Below are 19,172 nucleotides of genomic sequence, written 5' to 3'. Positions count from 1 at the left end.
AGGAAGGGGTCCAAGCTGCACTGAAGACATTGGCGAAAAACAAGGCTCCAGGAATTGATGGAATACCAAGTGAGGTATTTCAACAAACAGATGAAGCTCTGGGAGTGCTCACTAGACTCTGCCAAGATATTTGGAAGACAGCTACCTGGACTACTGACTGGAAGAAATCCATATTTGCAGCCATTCCAAAGACAGGTGATCCAACAGAATGCAGAAAATATAGAACAATATCTTTAGTGAGTCCAAATTGACTCGACAGCAACAGGTTTCGTTTTTGGTTTGGCAAGTAAAATTTTGCTGAAGATCTTTCAAAAGCATTTGCAGAGTACATCCAGAGGGAACTGCCAGAATTTCCAGCCAGATTGACAAGAGTATGTGAAACAAGGGATATCATTGCTGAAGTCAGATGGATCCTGGCGGAAAGCAGAGAATACCAAGAAGATGCTTACCTGTGTTTTATTGACTATGCAAAGGCATTTGACTGTGTGGAACATGACAAATTATGGATAATGTTTTGAAGAATGGGAATTCCCGAACACTTAATTGTACTCAAGAGGAACCTGTACATAGACCAAGAGGTAGTTGTTTGAACAGGACAAGGGACTACTTCATGGTTAAAAGTCAAGAAAGGTGTGTATCACGGTTTTACCCTTTCACCACACTTAATCAATCTGTACCCTGAGAAAATAATCTGAGAAACTGGACTATATGAAGAAGAACAGGGCATCAGGAGTGGAGGAAGACTCATTAACAACCTGTGTTATGCAGATAACACAGCCTTGCAAGCTGAAAGTGAAGAGTCCTTGAAGGACTTACTGATGAAGATCAGAGACCACAGCCTTTAGTGGATTGCATCTCAATATTAAAAAAGAAACAAACAAACAAACAAAAATCCTCAGAACTGGACTAATAAGCAACATCATGATAAATGGAGAAAAGGTCGAAGCTGTCAAAAATTTCATTTTACTTGAATCTACAGTCAATGTCCATGTAAGTAGCAGTCAAGAAAACAAATGACGTCTCTGAGGTTTTAAAAAGCAAAGTGTTAAAAAGCAAAGATGTCACCTTGAGGACTAAGGTTCACCTGACCCAAGCCAGGTGTTTTCAATCAGCTCATACGCACGTGAAAATCATTGTTCTATGTTTTCCACATTTTGTTGGATCACCTGTCTTTGAAATAGGTACAAATATGGATCTCTTCCCGTCGGCAGACCAGGTAGCTGTCTTCCAAATTTCTGGGTATAGTCTGGTGTGTACCTCCAGTGCTTCATCTGTTGAAACATCTCACTTGGTATTCCATCAATTCCTGTGAATAAGGAAGGCCAAAGAACAATTAATGTTTTTGCATTGTGATGTTGGTGAAGTATATTGAATATACCATGGAGTGCCAGAAGAATGAACAAACCTGTGTTGGAAGAAGTACAGCCAGAATGCTCCTTAGGAGCAAGGATGGCGAGACCTCATCTTACAACTTGGAACATGTTATTAGAAGGGATCAGTCCCTATAGAAGAGCATCATCCTTGGTAAAGGAGAGGGTCAAAGGAAAAGAGGACTACCTTCAACAAGGTTGATTGACACAGTGGCTGCAATAATGGGCTCAAGCATAACAATGACTAAGAGGAAAGTTCAGGACCCAGCAGTGCTTCATTCTGTTGTATACAGGGTCACTATCATTTGGAACTGACTCAATGACACTTAAAAACAACACAATTTAATTTGGATTGAACTCTACCATTTACTATTTACTTTCCATTTGTAACTCTAAACATACGTTACTTTTCATTTACTTTTTTATATTCTGTTGGAATATTTTCATTGTTCTACTTTTCTCTGTAAAAGCTTATTTATTCCATTTACTTTATTCTTTTAGTAGTGCTCTACATTTTACAGTATACATTCTTTATTCACTCAATAATAACAAATTATAACTTTTGCCATTTCTCAGACAGTGAAAAGACCTTACTGCCCTTACCTTTCTTTCCTGCTTCCTGCCACATTTGCTCCATTGCATCCTAATGCAAACAGATATTTAAAATTAGAAACTTTATAATTAACATTTTCTGTAGCCAATATCAATTTAGGTTTACTCACGTAATTTTTTTTCCTTCACTTTTATTTGCTTTCTGAATATCCAAACTTTCATCTGGGATAATTTTTTCTTCTGCTAGAAGATATTTTAGTAAATCCTGTAATGACAATCAGTTGGTAACTAATTCTTTTCTTTTTTCAATTCCTTGAAAATGACATAAGTTTGCCATCATAATAAAAGGACCTTTTCACTGGTACTAATTTATAATTTTCTCACACTTCATAGGACACTGGATTCTGCCATTATTAAAATTGGTCACAGTCAACATTTATATACATATACATATCCATTATATATATATAGTGTAGCAATTTTGACTACTCTATCATTTCAAGTAATTTTTATTATGCCTTTCTATTGTTTAAGCATAGATTTCATCAGGTATTAATACCACAAAAATCAATCGGTATTATAACATATAACAAAGCCTATGGCATATAGCACTATTTAATTGAAGACATCAAAAGCGAAAGTCTGAAATCAGGGAAAAGAAATCAAATACTTGGAAACTGAATAATACCCTGCTCAAAAAAGACTGGGTTATAGAAGACATTAGGGAGGGAATAAGGACATTCATAGAAGGCAACGAGACTGAAACACTTCCTATCAAAGCCTCTGGGACACAGTGAAAGCAGTGCTCAGAGGTCAATTTATATCAATAAATGCACACATACATAAAGAAGGAAGAGCCAAAATCAGAGAAATGTCCCTACAACTTTAACAAATAGAAAGCAAGAAACAAAAGAATCCATCAGGCACCAGAAAAAATAAAAACTAGAGCAGAATTAAATGAATTAGAAAACAGAAAAACAATTGAAAGAATTAACAAAGCCAAAAGCTGGTTCTTTGAAAAAATTAACAAAATTGATAAACCATTGGCCAGACTGACTAAAGAAATACAGGAAAGGAAACAAATAACCTGGATGAGAAATGAAATGGGCCATATCACAACAGAACCAACTGAAATTAAATGAATCACATCAGATTACTACGAAAAATTGTACTCTAACAAATTTGGAAAACCTAAAGAAATGGTTGAATTCCTAGAAACACACTACCTACCTAAACTAACACAATCGGAAGTAGATCAATTAATAGACCCATAACAAAAAAAAAGAGATTGAAAAGGTAATCAAAAAATTCCCCCCCCCCCCAATAAAAGCCCTGGCCCGGATGGCTTCACTGCAGAATTCTACCAGACTTTCAGAGAAGAGTTAAGACCACTACTACTAAAGGTATTTCGAAGCATAGAAAAGGATAGAATACTACCTAACTCATTCTACAAAGCCAGCATATCCCTGATACCAAAACCAGGTAAAGATGCCACAAAAAAAGAAAATTACACACCTATATCCTTCATGAACATAGATGCAAAAATCCTCAACAAAATTCTACCCAATAGAATTCAACAACATATTAAAAAAAATCCACTATCACCAAGTGGGATTTATACCAGCTATGCAAGGTTGGTTCAATATTAGAAAAACAATTAATGTAAAACACCATATAAATAAAACAAAAGACAAAAACCACATGATCTTATCAATTGATGCAGAAAAAGCATTTGGCAAAGTCCAATACCTATTCATGATAAAACCTCTCAGCAAAATAGGAATAGAAGGAAAATTTCTCAACATAATAAAGGGCATTTATAGAAAGCCAACAGCCAACATCATCCTAAATGGAGGGAGCCAAAAAGTATTTCCCTTGAGAACAGGAACCAGACAAGGATGCCCTTTATCATCGCTCTTATTCAACACTGTGCTGGAGGTCCTATCCAGAGCAATAAGACTAGACAAGGAAATAAAGGGCATTCAGATTGGCAAGGAAGAAGTAAAATTATCTCTATGTGCAGAAGACATGATCTTATACACAGAAAACCCTAAGAAATCCTCAAGAATACTACTGAAACTAATAGAAGAGTTCAGCAGAGTTTCAGGTTACAAGATAAACATACAAAAATCACTTGGATTCCTCTACATCAACAAAAAGAACATTGAAGAGGAAATCACCAAATCAACACCATTCACAGTAGCCCCCAAGAAGATAAAATACTTAGGAATAAATCTTATCAAAGATGTAAAAGAACTATACAAAGAAAACTACAGGGTACTACTGCAAGAAACTAAAAAGGACCTACAGAAGTGGAAAAACATACCTTGCTCATGGATAGGAAGACTTAACATTGTAAAAATGTCTTTTCTACCAAAAGCCTTCTCTATATATATACAATGCATTTCTGATCCAAACTCCAACAACATTTTTTAATGTGATGGGGAAACAAATCACCAACTTCATATGGAAGGCAAAGAATCCCCGCATAAGTAAAGCTTTACTGAAAAAGAAGAACAAAGTGGGAGGCCTCGCTCTACCTGATTTTAGAACCTATTATACAGCCACAGTAGTCAAAACAGCCTGGTACTGGTACAACAACAGACACATAGACCAATGGAACAGGATTGAGAACCCAGATATAAATCCATCCACATGTGAGCAGCTGATATTTGACAAAGGCCCAGTGTCAGTCAATTGGGGAAAAGACAGTCTTTTTAAGAAATGGTGCTGGCATAACTGGACATCCATCTGCAAAAAAATGAAACAGGACCCACAGCTCACACCATGCACAAAAACTAACTCCAAGTGGATCAAAGACCTAAACATAAAGTCTAAAATGATGAAGATCATGAAAGGAAAAATAGGGACAATGTTAGGAGTGCTAATACAAAAAAAAAAAAAAAAAGGCATAAACAAAATACGAAACACTACAAATGACGAAGAGAAACCAGATAACTGGGAGCTCCTAAAAATCAAACACCTATACTCATCTAAAGACTTCACCAAAAGAGTAAAAAGACCACCTACAAACGGAAAAAGTTTTCAGCTACGACATCTTCCAACCAGCACCTGATCTCTAAAATCTACATGATTCTGCTAAAACTTCACCACAAAAAGACAAGCAACCCAATTAAAAATTGGGCAAAGGATATGAACAGTCACTTCACAAAAGAAGACATTCAGGTGGCTAACAGATACATGAGAAAATGCTCTCGATCATTAGCCACTAGACAAATGTAAATTAAAACTACAATTAGATTCCATCTCACTCCAACAAGGCTGGCATTAATCCAAAACACAGAAAATAATCAATGTTGGAGAGGCTGTGGAGAAATTGGAACACTTCTACACTGCTGGTGGGAATGTAAAATGGTACATCCACTTTGGAAATCGATTTGGCGTTTCCTTAAAAAGCTAGAAAAAGAACTACCATATGGCCCAGCAATCCCACTCCTTGGAATATATCCTAGAGAAATAAGAGCCTTTACATGAACGGATATATGCACACCCATGTTTATTGCAGCGTTGTTTAAAACAGCAAAAAGATGGAAGCAACCAAGGTGCCCATTGATGGATGAATGGATAAATAAATTATGATATATTCACACAATGGAATATTAGTCATCGATAAAGAACAGTGATGAATCTGTGAAACATTTCGTAAAGTGGAGGAACCTGGAAGGCATTATGCTGAGTGAAATTAGTCAGTTGCAAAAGGACAAATATTGTATAAGACCACTATTATAAGATGTGAGAAATAGTTTAAACTGAGAACACATTCTTTTGTGGTTGTAAGAGGGAGGAGGGGGGGAGAGTGGGTGAAGGTTATTTACTGATTAGATTGTAGATACGAACTACTTTAGGTGAAGGGAAGGACAGCACTCAATAGAGGGAGGTCAGCACAACTGAACCAAACCAAAAGCAAAGAAGCTTCCTGAATAAACTGAGTGCTTCGAAGGTCAGCAAAGCAGGGGCAGGGGTTTGGGGACTATGGCTTCATGGAACATCTAAGTCAATTGGCAAAATAAAATCTATTAAGAAAACATTCTGCATCCCACTTTGAAGTGTGGAGTCTGGGGTCTTGAACGCTGGCAAGGGGCCACCTAAGATGCATCAATGAGTCTTGACCAACCTGGATCAAAGGAGAATAAAGAACACCAAGCTCACAAGGTAATTATGAGCCCAAGAGACAGAAAAGGCTACATGAACTAGAGGCTACATCAACCTTAGACCAGAAGAACTAGATGGCGCCCAGCCGTAACCGATGACTGCCCTGACGGGGAACTAAACAGAGAACCCCTGAGGGAGCAGGAGAACAGTGGGATGCAGACCCCAAATTCTCATAAAAAGACCAGACTTAATGGTCTGACTGAGACTAGAATGACCCTGGTGGTCATGGTCCCCAAACCTTCTGTTGGCCCAGGACAGGAATCATTCCTGAAGCCAACTCGTCAGGCATGGATTGGACTGGACAATGGGTAAGAGTGAGATGCTGATGAAGAGTGAGCTACTTGCATCAGGTGAACACTTGAGACTATGTTGGCATCTCCTGTCTGGAGGGGAGGTGGGAGGGTAGAGGGGGTTAGAAACTGACAAAATTGATCATGAAAGGAGAGACTGGAAGGAGGAAGCGGGCTGACTCATTTGGGGGAGAGTAAATGGGAGTATGTAGTAAGGTGTACATAAGTTGATATGTGAGAGAGTGACTTGATTTGTAAACTTTCACTTAAAGCACAATAAAAATTATTAAAAGAAAAAAGTGAATGTAAGAATAGTAGACATGTAGGTCTTCAAATTAAAAAAAGAACATTTGCGAATAATGTTGGAGAATAATATCAGTATTTTAATTATATAAGCATTGAAAAGAGAGGGAATTATTATTACTGTATGGAAATAAAATAAACCTTTACAATGGAAACTAATTTATTTCTAATAAGCAGAAATTCACACTGATGCATACCTGATTATTTAGTTTTAAAAAATAATAAAATATAATTAATAGAAATACACATAGCTGGCAAGAATAGCAATCCATACTGAAGGATCAAATATTAGTCCAGATTCCAGGGACATAAATGTGGATTTACTTGCCATGTTACTGGATTTAACAATTATGTTTTGAGTTTGAATTTTAACTGAAATCCCCTACAGGCAACATGGAAGTATATTTCCTTAGGGTTGCTGGCTAAAAAATTTACACTTTTCTTAATGCAAGATGAAGAATGATTGACAGAATTCCATTTGATACCAACTAATTTTTTTAATCATTTTAATTTTAAATCTTATTTTTTTCTGATGCTAAAGTGTCATTTCACCTTGTGGTTTAAAAGTCTTCTTTTCTTGCACTCTCCATTTTTTGTTTAGATGAGATTTTTGAAAATTACTTTTTCTCACCCTATGTAATTTGACTTCAGTTTTTGTCACTTTCAAACAAATATTTCTATAAAAATATAGAAAACTGTCATTACTGAAAAAAAAAAAAAAAAAAAAAACCAGTGCTGTCAAGTCGATTCCAACTCACAGCGACCCTATAGGACAGAGTAGAACTGCCCCACAGAGTTTCCAAAGGAGTGCCTGGTGGATTTGAACTGCCCACCCTTTGGTTAGCAGCTGTAGCACTTAACCACTATGCCACCAGGGTTTCCTAGTCTTTATTAGAGAAGAAATAATACAAAGTATTTTTGGGGGGAATAGTACCCAAAACACCCATTGCTGTCAAGTCAATTCTGACTCATAGCGAACCAATGGGACAGAGCAGAACTGCCCCATAGAGTTTCCAAGGAATGCCTGGTGGATTCAAACTGCCAACCTCTTGATTAGCAGCTGTAGCAGTTAACCACTACTCGCTCAGGGTTTCCAATGTATAGGACGGTATATATTATATTGCAATGAGTAGTTTTTTAGTATTTTAATCTCTGGCATGATACATAATTCAAAAATGTTTAATATTTTACCTTTCCAAGAGATATTTTTTATCAGGGGACAACTGATGATTCTATAATGTATTAAAAAATCAGATTGAGTGCAAACATTTCAAAAACTTGACTAGATAAGTTTGGAAATAGTGGACTTTGTGCCAGCTACATTAAGGTTGAAAATGTAATAATCTCTCAGAATAGTATTCAACAAATATGATTAAATACCTGCTGATAATGGTGCTATGATTTTAGCATTTGTTCATCATAATGGAAATGGTATAACAAGGAAATGTATAAGGAGGTATGTAATGCCAAGCTTTTGGAAGCTAGTCTAAAAATAGGACTTTGAGATTTAATAGCATTAACATGGCCTAAGATTTAATAGTTTACGATGAGATGAGAACATTTAACTGTATGGCTGGGCAAGCGCTTTATCCCCCTAATCTTATAGAATATGAGAACAATTTCTCAAAAGCACTTTAAAAGGGACAATCTGTATGGCGTATTTAAAGATCTACAGTGTCCTTTCAACAGGAGCTCAACATCTCCTATGTTCTGGAGATAGGTGATGAGATAAACTGACTTCAAAATAGCCCAACTGTGAGGATTTCCTGTTCAAACATTAAATAACACATTGATGAGCCATCTACTTTTTCCACTCTGCCTCATTCTGAGCCCTCACAGGACAGTCTGTGAGAGCACAGATATTGCTTGTTCTTGTGTGGATTAATGTCTTTAGATTTCTCCTGGATTGACTCGATGGCAATGTTTTATTATCATCATTATTTTTAATCCAGCTATAGCAGGCCGCCGGGACACTGACCAGGCCTCCTCACTAAAGGCTGCATGGCTTTCTGACCGACAGAAGGTATGTACCACTCACTGCTCTCCTCTCTGTCTTCTAGCCCAGCTCATTCAGTGGGAGGTTATCCATGCTGTGCAGGATGCAATGAGGGGCTATTAATACACAATAGATTCAAAGACGAGCAATGGAGTCCTTATTGGAATGAGTTCTCTGGGTAAACAGCAAACATCAAATATGTCTGAAGATTTCTTAAGTTATTCAAATTACTATCGTACACACACACTCAAATACACATATTTGAGTTTGGTAATCAATATCATTTAAAGTGAAATTCCACAAGCATCATGACAATGAACAATTAATGTAGATTTTTTAATTGGTCCAATTTTTGTCCTTGAAGAAAAGTATATTATTTTATATTGAGCCCAGTCTTTAGAACTGTATTTTTTAAAAGAAACTAATTGAATGATACAAGGTCAGACATAATTCCTTATCCACTTAGTCAGATTAAATGCATTCAGTTTTATTTTGAAGAAAAAGCAGGATGAGCTAGCTTTCATAAAATAATAATCTGAACATAATAATTGATGATCAAAGGTTTTTAAAAATTCAAAAAAACATTTTTAAAAATGAACCGCATTGACATAAGAAAATCCTGTCTAATGAGATATTTTACAATTTCTACCTGAAACGGATCAGAAACAGTTACATGACCTTTGTGAGTAAAATCATAATTAAAAAGGGAAACATCTACTGAGCACTTTTAAGTGCCAGGTTGTGTGGTAAGTGTATTACATGCGTTACTTTTGTATAGTATGATTTCTATTTTGTTTAGAAAACTGAGCAAATTTCTAAAGGTCAAACATTGTAGGTTTAAAAGCTGAAGTTTAATTCTAAATTTTACTTACTCTGGAGTCCATTGGCTGAATTGAAATTACATGAACTGAATTAGTATAAATAATTACCCAACTAAAGCAACCTTCATTGACCCTGACAGACATAGGATCTTTCTGGAAATTTGAATCAAGAGTGTTCTCACATAAATGATCTAAATTTTTCAATTATCAACTTACAGTCTCGTATTCTAGCCATTAAATAATTGACAATTACTTCTTAAAAGAAGTGTTTTTTTTTAAAAAAAAATTGTTTTGTTTTTTCTTTGTGGTGCTTCAAGTAGTTTTACTCTGTGCATAAGTTTAGTGTATTAGGTAACACATTTGAACATGGGAAAATTTTCTTTAAATTCTTAGTGATTTCTCAGGACTCTCCACCCATCCACGAATAAGAAAAAGACCATACGGTAACACTTCACCTCCTTTAAGTAAATACGTATGTATCACTAAATCAAAATAATTTAGAGCAATAAATTAATATATATGCTAACTTTTCAATCCCCTCATCTTTGAATTACTTAGCCTTTAACCAGTATTACTTTTTAAATTTTCATAAAAATTGATGCATTTTTTTTTTAAATATGAATTTCTAATTTTTCACACAGGTGATATAATGGTTTTATGATATTTTGATGGAATCTGACTTTAAAAAATAATGATATTTTAATTTATGAACTTCTTTATCCTCAATAATTTATTGCTTTTTGTTACTCCAACAAATAATATTTGGTCAAATGCAGGATATATAAAAAGAAAAAGTTCTTACTCTACTCTGGACCCTTGCATAAAGCCTAAACTAAATCTAGATCAGAACTGGATTCTTCAACTGGAAATGACCACTAATCCACACCTTACTCCCACCCCCCACAGCCCAGTTTGTGTGCAGGAGCCATCTTGTCATTATTTGCACCTTATATTGACTTCTTAAAGCACACTTACCTTAAAGCACAGTCAGTGGCATCACTCAGCTGAAGAGATGAGTAATCAAACAGTAATCTACTCAGACATCAACCTGGCCAAATACCCAAAGAGGCAGCAAATCAAACCTGAGAGCAAAAATAGCTCCATTTCAGACACTGAGCAGGACATAACCTACGTGGAATTAAACCTTCATAATGCTTCTCAGGATCTTCAAGGAAACGACAAGAAGCCCCATCGCAAAGGTAAAGCATTTACTGGGCCTTCAGCACAAGTGCTCTGGGATGTGCAGCGGAGAGCAGAGATGGGGGGAAACGGGAAAAATTGAGGCATGAAAGGAGGATGGTCAGATTTAGGGAATAGGCTCACATAGTTTCGTTTTTGAGAATCAGAGGTCAAATTGGGGGTATGGTATTCTAATATGGAATCTGAAAACTAGTTTTACTCAGGCATTGATGAAATCTGTAGTTTTGGACCAACAATTCATGGAGCATTATGTTTACTGACAATGCAGTGGTATAGAGAAAGATTACAAGGTGGACGTGGGTTCAGTTCCAGCATTTACGCATATAATTTTCTGTGCCTAGGGTCCCTCTTGTATGTACATCTTCCAGACAATTCTCTCCATCTTTCCTTTCTCAGTATTTCCGTTTCTCCCTGCAGTTTTCCCATCACCTCCAGGGAGGCTCACTGCTATGACCCTGGGAATCATCTGCCTTGTCCTGATGGCCAGTGTACTAATCACGACAGTCGTAGTTATTACTGCTGGTAAGTTTTTGAAAGGTAACAAGGAAGCTTTTCATTTTAAGAATTTGTAAGTGCTTCTAATTATGTAATAATATTAAGGAAGAAAACTTTCATTTCAATGTATGTATTTGGACTCAATGTTTATATTTGGACTAAATGTGGAAAGGTTATTGTGAATTTGTAAAAAATATAAATAAGAGAATGAGGTGGAGAATACATATATATATATATAATGCAGAATTTCTTTAGGAGTCTAAAAAAATTATTGAACAATAGAGGTTAATTTTTCAAGGTGATTGTATCAAATAAGGGATGGTAAAGTTGGTTCATTAGGCTGTTTTTCCCCAAAGACCACTTGTTACCTGCATGTGTAGGAATTAAATTTCAGTAATTAAAGTTTTCCCCAAAGAACTTCGTGACTTTAGTAGCTATTTTTTTTGTTAGTTTTATTCCACTCTTCTAACTCTAAACACACCATATTGCAAATAAGAAAATGAACTAATATGCTTTATTTGTAGCATATTAATCTTATTAAGAATTACTGTAAATTTTTTAGATACTGTAAAACCAGGACAGAACAATTCTTCCCTGATAACAAGAACCCAGAAAGGTATGTAACCATTTATAAAGTTCTGACAGTAGTGCAGACTATAGGGAATATGTTTTCTCTCTGTATTTGGGCTTAAAAAAATGATAAGAAATTTTAAAAACTAAAATTGAGCAATATATTTTCATAAATAAGGATTTTAGGAGGGCATTCCTTCTTGGTTAATAAGATGAAAGATTGTTTAAAAATCAATAGACCATTATAAATCTATCCACCAAAATAAAATAAAGGCAGTACACGTACATTTTCAGGACATATATAGGATGTAGTCTTTGCTTGCCTCATGGGTACCTAAATTAGGGGTTGAGATGCTAACTTTCTGTGTGTGTATATACATATATATATATATGGCATTGTGTGTTTTGTTTTACATGTGCCAGTTTGTGAAGGTACAAATCTTGGTTATGTACATATTTGTACCTCTGCAAATGTGTCAATTAATATTTATTTGTCAATTCAAATCATTTTGGTGGTAATTCAAATCTTTCTTAGGACATTGTCATCATTGTCCAAAGGCCTGGTTTATGTATTCCAACCGTTGTTATTACATTAGTAATGAAAGAAAATCATGGAGTGAGAGTCGAATGGCCTGTGCTTCTAATGCATCTAATCTGCTTCACAGAGATAATGAAGGAGACATGGTAAGATTTTTAAGTTATTCAAATATTTTATTGGGAGCTTATTTCAGACAATATTATGTTTATAGTATTCATGCATATTTTAGTATAAAGTTGTAGTTTGTTTATTTTCAAGGCTGTTTAATATTCCCTTAATATTGCCTTTACAATATTTTATTTATTGCTTATTTAGTCTTGTTTCTTATGAAAAACAACACTTCTGTAAATGCTTTTCTTCTAAAATAAACTTTGTTATTTTTATATTATCATATTTTAAAAAATTAATTAATTAAATAAATGTATAATTGTGCATATTGATCAGAAAGTGATTATAGCCTTTTGCCATCAAGTTGATTCCGATTCATAGTTACCCTAGAACCTACCTCTATGGTTTCCAAGGCTGTAAATCTTTACGGAAGCTGATTGCCACATCATTTCTCCCACAGAGCGGGATGGTGAGTTCTACCTGCCGACATTTCGATTATAAGCCTAGAGCTTAACTACTGTGCCACCACGGCTCCTAGAGAGTAAATTACCCAAGTATTTAAAAAATGCCTGGTATCTTAGTAAAGAGCCCTGGAGGTGCAGTGTTTAAGCACCCTAAAAAAAAAAAAAAACCCACTATCCAAATAATCAATAATTCAACCTTACCATGAAAGAAAGGCCTAGCAGTCTGCCTGTATGTGAACCACAGTCTCCACCAACCTGAGCCCAGAAGAGTAAATGGTGCCTGGCCACCACCACCAACTGCTCTGAAAGGGATCACAAAATTCAAATTCACAGAAAAAGACCAGACTTACTGGTCTGACAGAGACTGGAGGAACCCCTGAGACTGTGGCCTGAGAACACCCTGCTAACTCAGAACTGAAGCCACTCCCGAAGTCCACCTTTCAGCCAAAGATTAACCCATTACCACTGAGTTGATTGTAACTCATAGCAACCCTATAAAAGAAACAATTACCCATGTAAGGAATGTGCTTCTTAGTTCAGTCAAGTATATGAGACCAAATGGACAACACTCACCCAAAAGCAAAGACTAGAAGGCAAGGAGGGACAGGAAACCTGGACAAATGAACATAGGGTACCCAGGGTGTCAAGGGAAAGGGGGAGAGTGCTGACACATTGCAAGGATTGCAACCAATGTCAGAAAACAATTAGTGTATAAATTTTTGAATGAAAAACTAATTTCTGCTTTAAACGTTCTTTTAAAACACCATACCTACTCAATCTGTAAGCTAAGCAAATAATACGAGAAGCTGGACTATATGAGGAAGAACGGGGCATCAGGATTGGAGGAAGGCTCATTAACAACCTGTGTTATGCAGATAACACAGCCTTGCTTGCTGAAAGTGAAGAAGACTTAAAGCACTTACTAATGAAGATCAAAGACCACAGCCTACAATATGGACTACACCTCAACATAAAGAGAACAAAAATCCTCACAACTGGACCAATGAGCAACATCATGATAAACGGAGAAAAGATTGAAGTTGTCAAGGATTTCATTTTCCTTGGATCCACAATCAACAGCCATGGAAGCAGCAGTCAAGAAATCAAAAAACACATTGAATTGGGCCAATCTGCTGCAAAGGCCCTCTTTAAAGTGTTGAAGAGCAAAGATGTCACCTTGAAGACTAAGGTGTGACTGACCCAAGCCATGGTATTTTCAATCGCATCATATGCATGTGAAAGCTGGATATTGAATAAGGAAGACCGAAGAAGAGTTGACGCCTTTGAGTTGTGGTGTTGGCGGATAATATTGAATATACCATGGACTGCCAAAAGAACGAACAAATCTGTCTTAGAAGAAGCACAGCCAGAACACTCCTTAGAGGCAAGGATGGCAAGGGTGCGTCTTACGTACTTTGGATATGTTGTCAGGAGGGATCAGTCCCTGGAGAAGGATATCACGCATGGCAGATTACAGGGTCAGAGGAAAAGAGGAAGACCCTCAACGAGGTGGATTGACACAATGGCTGCAACAATGAGCTCAATCATAACAACGACTGTAAGGATGGTACAGGACTGGGCAATGTTTCGTTCTGTTGTGCATAGGGTCGCTATGAGTCGGAACTGACTCAATGGCACCTAACGACAATGAAACACCATGAAATTAAAAATAATAATAAAAAAAAAGATTACGGACAGCCAAGAAGACCTGTGGAGCTCAGTTCTAGTCTGTAAAACGTGAGGTTGCCGTGAGTCAGAATCTATTCTATGGCGACAAGTTTGGTGTTTTTTTGTTTGTTTGTTTATTTACAAATAACTTTAAGAAACAGACATTTCTAGCCCCTGTGTCTGCTCTCAATACTTCTCTCTCCTCCCTAAAGCACTATTATGACATTTAATATTATAGATTGGCTTTGCTTGTTTTTGAATTTTCTATAAATGAAATCATACAGTATGCATTTTCTTTTTCGTCTGTTTCATTTCACTCATATAAGACATTCATTTAATTCATCTGCATTGTTGCAGTTAACAGTAGTTTGCTACTTTTCACTGCTATAGTATGTGAATATCATATTTTGTGATCCAGTTTACTGCACATGAACATTTGGATTATTTCTAAAACTTTCCTGTTATGAATAGTTAATTATTCCCTGTACATCTTTGTGCATGTTTTCTGTCCACATATTACCTGTATGTGTAGGAATTCAATTTCAGGTTCTTAGCTATTCATGCATGTCAAAATTTGTAAAATTATTCCATAGTTTCCTAGGTTTTTTGTACACATACCCATTTTATTCAATACGATATGAACATGTTCCTTGATCCTTGTAAGCATCAACATTTAGTAGTATGAGGAATTTTTTACTGGACATTTTTACAGTTATACAGCAGTATCATGATATCAGCAATGCATTTACCTGATTTCTGTTAGATTGAACACATTGCTATGTACTCTTAGTATTAGGATACCTCTTTGTGAAGTGCCTGTTCACGTTGCTTGTCCATTTTTCCTACGTGGTTTCTCTTTCCTTCCAATAAGTTGTTGACATGTTTTGAATATGAGCTCTTTCTTGATTTTATGTGATTTTAATAGCTTCTTTTTTCTCAGTAACTTACATTTTTACTTTAATATTTTGAGTCTTTTAATGAACAACATCTATTAATGTTGTTGTTGTTGTTGTTAGGTGCCATGGAGTCAGTTCCGACTCATAGCGACCCTATGCACAACAGAACGAAACACTGCCCAGTCCTGTGCCATCCTTACAATCATTGTTATGCTTGAGCTCATTGTTGCAGCCACTCTGTCAATCCACCCTCGTTGAGGGTCTTCTTCTTTTCTGCTGACTCTGTACTCTGCCAAGCATGATGTCCTTCTCCAGGGACTGATCCCTCCTGACAACATATCCAAAGTATTTAAGATGCAGTCTTCCCATCCTTGCTTCTAAGGAGCATTCTGGTTGTACTTCTTCTAAGACAGATCTGTTCGTTCTTTTGGCAGTTCATGGGATATTCAATATTCTTCGCCAACACCACAATTCAAAGGCGTCAACTCTTCTTCAGTCTTCCTTATTCATTGTCCAGCTTTCACATACATATGATGTGATTGAAAATACTATGGCTTGGGTCAGGTTCACCTTAGTCTTCAAGGTGACATCTTTGCTCTTCAACACTTTGAAGAGGTCCTTTGCAGCAGACTGACTGAATGCAATGCATCTTTTGATTTCTTGACTGCTGCTTCCATGGCTGTTGATTGTGGATCCAAGGAAAATGAAATCCTTGACAACTTCAATCTTTTCTCCGTTTATCGTGATGTTGCTCATTGGGTCAGTTGTGAGGATTTTTGTTTTCTTTATGTTGAGGTGTAATCCATACTGAAGGCTGTGGTCTTTGATCTTCATTAGTAAGTGCTTCAAGTCCTCTTCACTTTTAGGAAACAAGGTTATGTCATCTGCATAACGCAGGTTGTTAATGAGTCTTCCTCCAATCCTGATGCCCCGTTCTTCTTCATATAGTCCAGCTTCTCGGATTATTTGTTCAGCATACAGATTAAATAGGTATGGTGAAAGAATACTACCGGGACGCACACCTTTCCTGACTTTAAGCCAATCAGCATTCCCTTGTTCTGTCTGAACAACTGCCTCTTAATCTGTGTAAAGCTTCCTCATGAGCACAACTAAGTGTTCTGGAATTCCCATTCTTCGCAGTGTTATCCGTAGTTTGATATGATTCACACAGTCAAAGCAAGTGAAAACCTATTAATGTTTTGATAGTCCAATTCAGAATTTTTGTGGGTGTAAGTGCTCGTTTTGGATCTATTTCAGAAATAACTAAAAGCCTATAAAGGTATTCCCTTGTATTTATTGATAGGAATTATTTCTTTTTTTTTGATCACCAATTTATTAGGAATTTATTTTTTGTGATGCTGGGTTTTGGATGAAGTGAGGTAAAAGTGAAGTTTATACTTTTCTACGTCATTATTTAATTGATGAAGTGTAACTTATACCAAAGGTGACCGTTTCTCCATTCTTCACTCTGCCACCTTTGTCATAAACCAATTTCATGGGTGTGTCTACATTTGATGTATTTAGGAAGACTGCCATGTTCCATTTTTCTGTTTTTTTCTTGCACCAGTACCACATGGTAAATAGTACTAAAGCTTTATGTTAAGCTTTGATATTCAGTACAACAAGTAACTTCATCTCAGTCTTCTTCAGGAGTATCCTGTTACACTGGCCCTTTTAGTCCTTCTATAAATATTTTCACAAAATCAGGAGGTGGCTTTATTGAAATTATATTTAATCAATAGATTAATTGTTCAAAATTGATATCTATATAATATTATGCTTAAACGTGCCTGTGTTGTTTTTGTGTGCCATCAAATCCATTCGACTCATAGCTATCCCACAGGGCAGAGTAGAACTGCCCCATAGGGTTTCCTTGGCTGTAATCTTTATAGGAGTATACTGCCAGGTCTTTTGTGGAGCTGTTGGTGAATCTGAACTTCTGACCTTTCAGTTAGTAGGGGAGCACTTAACCCTTGCATCACCAGGGATCCTTAGCATGCCTTAATCCTCTGTTTATGTCCTCAAAACAGTTTTATATTTTTTGGTTAAAGTCTTGGGCAATTTTATTTAGTTTAACTCTGCTTATCTTTTATCTTTCTTTTTCTGGTGTCACTAATATAGCACAATAAATTTATGTATATTTGTCTATTGACCTTATTTTCCGCAATCTTGCTTAATTCATTATTTTAGTCAGGGTTCCACCAGAGAAAGAGAAGCGGTAATAATGCATGATTTCTCCCTAGTTCCTTTCAATATATTTTTTTGTGTGAATAGATTTGTAACAAAATATTTGCCAATTCAACATTCTTCACGTGTATAACTCGGTGACGTTAATTATGTTTATTGTGTTGTTTAACCATCACCATTATCCATTCTCAAATATCCTCGTCACCCTAAGCAGAAATTTAGTGTCCCCCGAGCATTGCGTTCCCCTGTTCCATTATCTTCCTCCTGCCTCTACATGTATAAACTACAATATGCTTTGGTCTCTATACACTTGCCTATGCCAGAAATTTCACATCAATGTAATCATACAATATTTTCCTTTTCCGATTTCATTCAGCATTATGTTTTCAAAGTTCATCCATGCTGTAGCATGTTACAGGACTTCATTTCTCTTTATGGCTGAGTAATATTCCGTTGTATTTTATGTATGTACCTTATTTTATTTATTCATTCATCTGTTGATAGACATTCAGTTTGTTCCCAGTTTTTTGGCTACACTGTGAATAGTGCTGCAGTGAACATTGGTGTGCAAGTACCTGTTTGTGTTCCCGCTATCAATTTTTTGGGTGTGTTGAATTGCTGGATCGGATGGTGATTCTATGTTTAAATTATTGAGTAAGCAATGAAACTGTTTTCTACCTTGGTCACACCTTTTTATAATCCCACCTGCAATGGATGACATTTCAGATATTTCTACCTTCTCAACTACACCTGTTGTTATTGTTGTTTAAATCAGCGCCATCTTAGGGTTGTAAAGTGATAGCACATTGCAATTTTCATTTGCATTCTGTAATGACTAATGACTTTGAATATCTTTTCATGTACTTGTTGGCCATTTGTATTTTTTTTTTTTATGAAATATCTATTCAAATCCTTTGCTGATTTTCTGTTACGTTTAATTTTTATTTTTTTGCCTGCCTTCCTAGCAGTTTTCCTTGTGACTGCATAGCTTTGTTGTTAGCCAGTGATTTAAGTAGAGGTCATATTCAAAGACTTCAGCTCTACGGGACTTCCTCCCCTTGTCATTTGATGTGGTGTGTGTGTGTGTGTGTGTGTGTATTGGGAAGAGCTCGTAAGTTTGTAGCAAGTTCTCAGGACTCCACTGGCTTTTACTTTTTAATGGGAACTTCTAGGTGTCCCTTGAAAATGTAATATTTATTCAGTTAGCCAAGAATATGTGCAGAGCTAATGTCATCCCTTTTATTGGACTCTCATTTTTAGGATCTTTGTGTTAAATTTATGGTTGGGAAAATAATAATTATGGCTGGTACTCTCCTCACTCCCAGGGAGACCACAAATTCAGGCTAGAGAATTTGTGGATTTTACTCATTCATTTGCCATAGATTTCAGTACTTTGAGATGGAAATCCTGTGGTTTTTTATCCCCGCCTCTCACCTGCAGTCAAATCTGCCCCTTCTGGCAGTAACATTGCTGACTTTTGCAGCCTGCCCCATGCTGTAAAATCTGTAGTTGTTCTCACTGAGCTGGGGAGGGGAAGGGAT

The 19,172-nt window shown here is 36.3% G+C and overlaps 2 protein-coding genes and 1 long non-coding RNA gene across 4 annotated transcripts in view; 2 read left to right on the top strand and 1 right to left on the bottom strand.

Moving 5' to 3' along the window:
* Positions 1-19,172, top strand: part of LOC126075188 (NKG2-A/NKG2-B type II integral membrane protein-like) — a 245,080-nt gene that overhangs the window by 57,799 nt on the left and 168,109 nt on the right. The gene's annotated exons all lie outside the window — the stretch shown is intronic.
* Positions 1-19,172, top strand: part of LOC126075183 (NKG2-F type II integral membrane protein-like) — a 237,776-nt gene that overhangs the window by 217,772 nt on the left and 832 nt on the right. Inside the window, exons 1-5 of one of the 2 annotated variants that reach the window (XM_049882473.1) lie at positions 8,527-8,711; positions 10,412-10,704; positions 11,123-11,227; positions 11,763-11,816; positions 12,306-12,454. In XM_049882473.1, coding sequence (XP_049738430.1) covers positions 10,518-10,704; positions 11,123-11,227; positions 11,763-11,816; positions 12,306-12,454 — 495 coding nt within the window. In that variant the 5' untranslated portion in view covers positions 8,527-8,711; positions 10,412-10,517. Of the gene's footprint in view, positions 1-8,526; positions 8,712-10,411; positions 10,705-11,122; positions 11,228-11,762; positions 11,817-12,305; positions 12,455-19,172 lie in introns of those variants that run through there. The other variant, XM_049882474.1, reaches the window with a different exon arrangement.
* On the bottom strand, positions 1,155-10,537 carry LOC126075196 (uncharacterized). Its single transcript, XR_007517130.1, has 4 exons — positions 10,481-10,537; positions 2,093-2,187; positions 1,974-2,013; positions 1,155-1,306 (listed from the first exon to the last, which is right to left on the bottom strand). It is a non-coding gene; the product is annotated as an uncharacterized LOC126075196 (long non-coding RNA).

The sequence above is a fragment of the Elephas maximus genome, chromosome 4 (assembly GCF_024166365.1).
Source record: "Elephas maximus indicus isolate mEleMax1 chromosome 4, mEleMax1 primary haplotype, whole genome shotgun sequence".
In the NCBI taxonomy this organism is placed as follows: domain Eukaryota; kingdom Metazoa; phylum Chordata; class Mammalia; order Proboscidea; family Elephantidae; genus Elephas; species Elephas maximus.
The sequence above is the reverse complement of the archived record's forward strand: the minus strand, read 5'-3'. Positions and strand labels throughout refer to the sequence as shown.